Raw genomic sequence first — 7862 nt, 5'->3', positions numbered from 1 at the left:
AACCTTGTGAATTCACCTCAAATGTAAGTAACAAAAACGAGCATTGAATCATTTTCTTATCCTGCAGGGATTATTTTCATGCCGTTATGCGATGAAGGCTGAGTTATGTGCGTGCATGGAAGGTTAGCACTTCTTTGCCAGCAGTGCAAGATGCTTCAGTAAACATGCATTTGTAGTATTTTTCCCGTGCGCAAGATGTTTGGCGCTTGTTTTGTAATCAGGTCGGCCAAATTGGATAAATCTTCACACGGTTTGATTGAGCTAGTTTGTTGGTTACCCTATTGAACTGTCCCAACTCATGCTGCGGAACACTCATGAGAGAAGCGACTACACCGTGCGTGTGCACGATAAACACCACATAATAAGGTTTTGGAGTAGATAGGCGGTTCTTGCAAACATTTGCTAACAGGGCACTTAAATAGAACATGAGATGGTACCCTCCCCTCTGGTTGCACTATGCCTAAAGGGACCCTCTGGCCTACCCCATGGGCACATACTTATACTGCCTGAATGTGAGGTTCAGGCGCCCGGGTCGAAGATTGGCCTTGTCAGTCACCCAGAGCGGTGCGCTTTTCGGTGTAATGCTGGAGACCCCATGGAATATGTGCCTTGATTGACCACCAAATATCAGAACGTCACCGGATTCAAGCTTAATCTTCGAAGCCTTGTCTTCGTCTCTGACATCGCCATACAAGAATTCTGCAGTGTCGCCCAATGAAAAGGAAACAACAGGCAGTTTCTTGTCAAGGCTAGATTGATGTTCATCTTTGTCCTGTCAAGTGACACAAATCAATTAGGCCCAGCTATAGTACTCGTGAAACAAGAGTGCATCGGTATTAGCATGCCAACTGCAAAGAGGTGGGAGTATATATAAGACAATATACTACAAATGCATGTTTACTGAATTGATCTGTCAGCTCTCAGTTCATCCAATAGATTTGTAGCAGAGATATGAAATGTAATGATGCTAATGTCTGGAAACATATTGTTAGAGAAAGCTTTTCTTTTGTACCTTATGAAGACCTAACTTCCCGCCAGTGGTGTAGAAGTTAACAATACAGATGTCCGGTGACATCGGAGGAAGTTCTATAGCAGGAGTGGTAGATCCATTGCCTCTTTGTTTCAAGAATTCATGTGAAGCATCAATGGCATCTTTCACGAACTTGGTCAATTCTTCTGGTATCTTTGGTGGTTGAGCAGCATCAAAAGGCCGTATCCCCCCATATTGGCCTGAATCTGGGTCCCAGTTCTTCCCTAAGCACATCATCCGCAGACTTAACTTACCACCATCTCTGTAGCCAGGTTGATAAAATCCTCCTGTGCCAACACCAAGTTCCCGACAAATCTTGATAATTTCAACCTGAGATGCACAGCAATAAAAAATGTTTTGAGGTAAGCTTTCTGCAAGCGTACTTGAATGCATAATAAGAGGGGTACAATAATAATAATATCAGTAAAGGAAATATATGTTTCTGGCTTATCAGAGTTCTGTAAGTGTTAAGAAGGTTGCAGCAATGCACGCTGTCAAGAGAATGGAAACATAACACTTCAGTAATGAGCAAGCAAAATTCCAAAGGCACACAAAAACAAAATTTGAATACTAATCCCTCCGTCCCATAATATAAGAACGTTTTTTATACTGGTGTAGTGTAAAAAACGCTCTTATATTACGGGACGGAGGGAGTAATGTCAAACAACAGTTTATGTCTGAGCAGTACAAAATTATCATAGGAGATAGGATAAAACATAAAACAAAGAAATTAAGATGAGATAACAAACAGAGCAAAACTGTGTAAATATAGACATACCTGATCTTCCGGCCTTAAGAAGCTTTTCAATAGAACCATCCCAGGTCTCAGATGTTGCAACTGAGCCTCGCTGTTTGAAAGCTCCCTTGCACGGAGGCGTTTTTCTTCTTTCTTGATCTCATGTAAAGGGCGATTTAGCTTGAAAAGGCCTTTGCTGTTACTCATGCATATGTCAAATAGACCAGCTCCTAAATAAGACCCCACAGTTCCAGAGCCACATGAAGCGCTACTGGAGTCTGGAGGTCTTGATATTTGAATCGATGCAATCATTTCGACCAGTGAATCTTGAGATTTCTTTGGTTGAACTTGTTCAGCCATCATCAGCGGTGAATCGAGATATTTACATGGTTGAACTGGTAAATCTAGAGACCCCACAGTTACAGAGCCACATGAAGCGCTACTGGAGTCTAGAGGTTTTGATATTTGAATGGATGCAAACGTTTGGACCAGTGAATCTTGAGATTTCGGTGGTTGAACTTGTTCAGCCATCATCAGCAGTGAATCGCAAGACTTCCATGGTTGAGCTGGTGAATCTAGAGACGCCACAGTTCTAGAGCCACATGAAGCGCTACTGGAGTCTAGAGGTTTTGATCGCTGAATGGATGCAGCCGTTTGGACAAGTGGATCTTGAGATTTCAGTGGTTGAACTTTTTTAGCCATCATCAGAGGTGAATCAAGAGACTTCCTTGGTTGAACTTGTGATTCTAGAGACTTTGGTGGAACTGGTGGAACCATCTGCGATTTTTTACTGGTAACTGAGGGACAAGATGAACTTGGCCCTTCCTTTTGAGGTTCCAAGGACCTTTCAGGACCCTAAAATACAGTTGAAATTTATGACTGTTAGCATGAAACAGGATAACATCAAAATCTCTGGAAGACCAGCAAAATGACCCAACAATATAAGAAACATAAATGTACTTAACTTATAAGAAATAAACAGGGATGGCTATCAAATTGAATTTCTGAATTTCACTATGTCAATCCTCACAACCTTTTAATGGCCATATATTACATGACTGGACAGAAGCCTACAACTACCAATTGAAATGAGCGAGCAAACACACAATTCTACAGTGATTTTAGAAAGGAAAGGAAAAAAAGCGATGCAAAATGGAAGTTGAAGCAATGGCACAGGGGTCCCTTATTCTTTCATTCAGGTCCAGCAAATGAAACGCACGCACACACAACGGAAAAAATTCCGTGGCCACCCCACACTGCAAATGGGTGACTGTATTCATGTTATTATATGTTCAAAAGCAGATAGTTTCTGATACTTGCAACTGACAGACAGAACAAAACCTCTACAAACCAGTAAAAATCCCATCTTTATCCCAGGAACAAAGAGAACCCTACAAATAACATGCTCGGTCCATCCACAAGGCTGCAGCTCTGATGGTATTCTGGTAGCACATGAGGTGGCACTGGTACTGGTATAGTTCCTCAGCAAGAAATTCAGACCCCTACTTCCAGGCCCCGTCAGGGGCACCAATGCAGAAGAAGGAACGGCGCGATTCGATGCTACTACTTCCCCTTCCGCGGATGCAGACGAGAGCGTTCCCAATTTCGTACCAAACCAAAGCCACCAGCCGACCCGGTGCCGACCCCTAACCGCCGCGCCGCACCACGGCGAACTTCAAAATCCCGGCCCCACATCGCCCCCCGGCAACCCGCGGCCGGCGGCGAGACCCCCTAAACCCTAGCCCCGTCGGAGCGGCGGGGCGGAAAGACCGGCAGAAAGTAACCCCCGTATGCCTGCGTTCGCACCGGAACGGAAGAGGCAAAAGAAGAAAAGGCTAGGGCGAGGAGGCACGTACGAACTCGCGCGATGCCCGGGGCACCCACTGCCAAGACGAGGAGGAGGATGACGAGGACTTGGCCGGCTTCCTTCCGCCACGGCCACGGCCACGGCCGCCGCCGCCGCCTGGCATGGGCGCAGTGGCGGAAGCGGAAAAGCAGGGGTCTCTGCTCCGCGCTGGCGTTTCGGCTTTGGTCTGGCAACAGAGCAGAGCGGAGTGAAGGCGAGGCGAACAGGGGACGGTCGCCGTTATTTAGGACCCAGTCAGCGGCAGCGGGCGGGTTCGTGGCCGGAGCGGAACCGACTCCACCACTGGGATTCCACCCACCCTCCAGCCTTCACCAGTTCAAAAAAAAATTGGAAACAAACATGTGAGAGGAAGAGTGAAGAAACAAGTGTAAATGCCCTCCTAAACTATCGCATTTCACGCACATCACCCCTCAACTGCAAAACCAGAATTTTAATCCCCTCAACTATTCACCAGTTCACTCATGGCAAATAGAACCTTTGCCAACAGCCAGCTCTTTGTCGTCTTTTTTTCATATCTATGTCGTCAACTGGCAGACGACAAAGTGCTCACTAATGGCAAATAGAACCTTTGCCATCAGTATGCTATTTGTCGTCTACTTTTTGTCAGCTGATGGCAAAGAGGCTCTTTGCCATGAGCGAGCAGACGGCAAAGAACAGGCTGATGAAAAATTCTCTGATTCCAGTAGTGTACCATTAAAAAGATAATTAGCAAGCATGGTGAAAATATCAGCTTCAGGTATCTTTCTTTTATTATTGATAATATCTTTCATATATTCAGCACAAGGAGGCATTTTCAAGATATCCGCCAAAGGTGTTCGTAAAAAACGGGTCTAAGAATTTCAACAAAGCGCTCAAAATTCTCCTTGTCTTTGTTCTTAGAAGGCTTACGAGGTAAGTGCATGGGTTTCTGAACCCATGGGTCTCTTTCTTTACATTGTTCTCTAGCAACAAAATCCCTCTTATCACAACACTTGTTCTTAGGATGTGGGTTATCAAGATCATCAGCAGGTTCTCTTCCCACATCATTATCAGGTTATTTATCATTATCTGGTTGAGTATCTACGTGAACATTAGTACTATCATTATTATTATCATTGCCGCTAAGTGAATGTTCAGTACCAGGTTTTGTCTCATCATCAGAATAGAAACATTATTATGATTTTCAGTAGGTTTTTCTATGTTGGACTCACTAGAAGCATGTAAAGTCCTATCATTTTTATTTTTAGAAGGACTAGGTGCATCGTCATTAACTCTCTGAGAATCTTGTTCAATTCTTTTAGGGTGACCTTCAGTATAGAGAGGTTCCTGAGTCATTCTACCTCCTCTTGTCATTAATGTAACGACATGATCATTCTAGTTATCATTCATTTTAGGAAGCAAATCATTTTGTGATCGACTTAGCAACTTGGTATTGTTGAATATGAACGATGGATGCATGTTTACCTAGACCATTAACATCATTACCAATTCGAAACATTAAGTCCCCCAAACGATCAATCATCATGTCATTTTGTTGTAGTTGATTTTTAACATACATATTAAAATGTTCTTGCTTAACAATGTAATTATCAAACTCGTCCATGCATCACTAGGTGTATTAGTATAATGTATATCACTTTATTCAAATCTACGGAGAGAATTTACCTCGACTACCTATGTAGGGATATCACGTCCATGTATTCCTTCAATAGGTTGTAAATTCTTGACATCTTAAGATTTAAGAACTTTTTCTTTCATAGATCTCTTTGCTTCTTGCATGTCTTGTGGACTTAGAAATAAAATACCTATCTTATTTTGAATAGGTGTCAAATGGTGGTTTAGGAAGTGTCCAATCATTATCATTCTTCAATACTTCTTCAGCTTGCCCAATAGTTTGTTTCCTAGAAACACAACCAACACAACTATCCAGGTAATCCCTAGAAGCATTGGCTATTCCATTGTAAAGATATCAAGTACTTCATTTTTCTTAAGAGGATGATCAAGCAAAGCTTTAAGTAGCCGGAGAAGCCTCCCCCAAGCTTGAGGGAGATTCTCTTCTTCAATTTGCACAAAAATAAATATTTACAATAAACCAACTTGTTTCTTATGAGTAGGAAAATGTTTTTCACGGAGGTAACGTATCATATCCAAGGGATGACGCAAACAACCATGAGCAAGAGTATGAAACCATTTCTTAGCATCACCCTTTAGTGAGAATCTAATTTTTTTTAAGTATATAGTAATAACGAATCATTTCTTCATGAGCAAACAAGGTGGCCACATCATGCAATTTGGTAAGGTGTGGCACAACAGTTTCAGTTTCATAACCATGAAAATGATCACATTCTACCAACGTTATTAATTCAGGATCAATGGAGAAATCATAGTCCTTATGAGTTACACATATAGGAGAAGTAGCAAATTTAGGATCATGTTTCATTTTCTCCATCATAGATTTTTCTTTCAGTTTACATAGCAATTTTCTCAAATCATCTCTATCATTACAAGCAAGAAAGTCTCTAGCTATCTCCCCGTCCAAAACAAAACCCTAGGGTACATTATGCATATTAAATCTAGTAGGAAAGATAGGCATAATAGGTGAATCATAGTTTTGAGTAGTTTCAAAATTTCCAATTTCTTTGGATCTAGCAATATGAGCATCAAGCAATTCATTTAGTGGCACATTTCCAGTTTCATCTAGCATAGTAGTAGCATAATCATGAGTCTCATGAAATTAAGAATAGCATCATCAAGTACTTGCAAGATATCACAACGAACAACAAGTGGTGGTGTGGCAAGCTTACTCAAAATAGAAGGTGAATCAATTGTAGAGCTAGATGGCAGTTCCTTACCTCCACTCGTCTTAGAAGGTATGATCTTGGTTCTGGTATCTTTCCAATTCTTTGTATAGCGACAAATGGACATTCCAAGTTAACACAATAAATAGAGCTATCCTCCCCGGCGACGGCGCCAGAAAAATGTCTTGATAACCCACAATTATAGGCGATCAAAATAGTCTTTGCGGATAGTATTACACCCTTATTTATTGATTCGCCACAAGGGGGGACAAAGAATATTAACTGGTCTTAGCAGTTGAGTTGTCAATTCAACCACACCTGAGATTTCTCTGTGCAACAAAAGTTTAGTGGCACAACAAAATAGTCATAGTAACAGTAACAGTAACAACAACAATTTTGTGATGATTGTAACAACAACAACATCAATATTAACGTAGAAAAGATCAATATTTGAAAAGCGTAGGAATTGGATCGATGATGTAAAAGTATATTGGATAACATTCATCATGTAACAGTTACACACTAGAGTGACATAGGACTAACTCCAATTCATCAATGTAATGTAGGCATCTATTCCGTATATAGTTATACATCCTTATAATAAGAACTTGCAAGGCATCTTTTGTCCTACCTCCCGTGGCAGCGGAGTCCATAAGGAAACTAAGGGATATTAAGGCCTCCTTTTAATAGAGAACCAGAACAATGCATTAACACATAGTGAATACATGAACTCCTCAAACTACGGCAATCACCGAAACAAATCCCAATCATTGTCACCTTGTGGTATGCGGAACATGAAACGTAATGGGCGCATATGACTTGCAAGATAGGATCCAAAACACTCTCGTATTCATGAAAACATAATAGGGTAATATTTGAAATCATGGCACTCGGACCCTAGTGACAAACATTAAGCATAGAAAAGTCGTAACAACATCAATCTCATAACATAGTGGATACTAGGGATCAAACCCAAAATAACTCGATTACATGATAAATCTCATCCAATCCCATCACTGTCTAGCAAGCCTACAAAGGAATTACTCACTCTCGATGGTGAGCATCATGGAGTTGTTGATGGAGAAGGGTTGATGATGATGACGATGAGGAATCCCCCTGTCTGGAGCCCCAAACAGACTCAAGATCAGCCATCCCGAGGAAGAACATGAGGTGGCAGCGGCTCCGTCTCATAGAACGTGATGAAAACTTCTATCTCATTTTTTCTCGGAGAATAGAAATTTATAGGCTTGAAATTACGGTGAGCGGAGCCACGTCGGACACAAAGGCATCAGGGAGTGCCATGTTGCCTTGTGAGTGTTGGGTAACGTAGCATAAATTCAAAAATTTCCTACACCATATTCAGATCTTCCTATGGAGAGACCAGCGACGAGAGAGAGGTGAGTACATATTCATACCTTTGAAGATCGCTAAGCGGAAGCGTTGCAAGAACGC

At 41.8% G+C, this 7862-nt stretch overlaps 1 protein-coding gene across 1 annotated transcript; it reads right to left on the bottom strand.

Annotated features, from left to right (window-relative positions):
• Positions 1–320: 320 nt before the first annotated feature.
• LOC123452969 lies at positions 321–3811 on the bottom strand. Its single transcript, XM_045129719.1, has 4 exons — positions 3623–3811; positions 1809–2621; positions 1013–1360; positions 321–772 (listed from the first exon to the last, which is right to left on the bottom strand). Exons 1-4 carry the CDS (start codon positions 3734–3736, stop codon positions 479–481), a joined length of 1569 nt encoding a protein of 522 aa, XP_044985654.1. The 5' UTR covers positions 3737–3811; the 3' UTR covers positions 321–478.
• Positions 3812–7862: the final 4051 nt, after the last annotated feature.

Source organism: Hordeum vulgare, chromosome 5H (assembly GCF_904849725.1).
Source record: "Hordeum vulgare subsp. vulgare chromosome 5H, MorexV3_pseudomolecules_assembly, whole genome shotgun sequence".
Lineage (NCBI taxonomy): Eukaryota > Viridiplantae > Streptophyta > Magnoliopsida > Poales > Poaceae > Hordeum > Hordeum vulgare.
This window is presented reverse-complemented; position numbering and strand designations above follow the sequence as displayed.

What these genes read in the sequence shown, in the direction of transcription:
- LOC123452969 (XM_045129719.1), bottom strand. Translation starts at nt 3,736, where the DNA reads ATGCCAGGCGGCGGCGGCGGCCGTGGCCGTGGCCGTGGCGGAAGGAAG. An exon ending in CCCGGGCATCGCGCGAGTTC is followed by an intron (nt 2,622 to 3,622) that starts GTACGTGCCTCC and finishes ACTGTATTTTAG; the next exon opens with GGTCCTGAAAGGTCCTTGGA. An exon ending in TCTTAAGGCCGGAAGATCAG is followed by an intron (nt 1,361 to 1,808) that starts GTATGTCTATAT and finishes TGTGCATCTCAG; the next exon opens with GTTGAAATTATCAAGATTTG.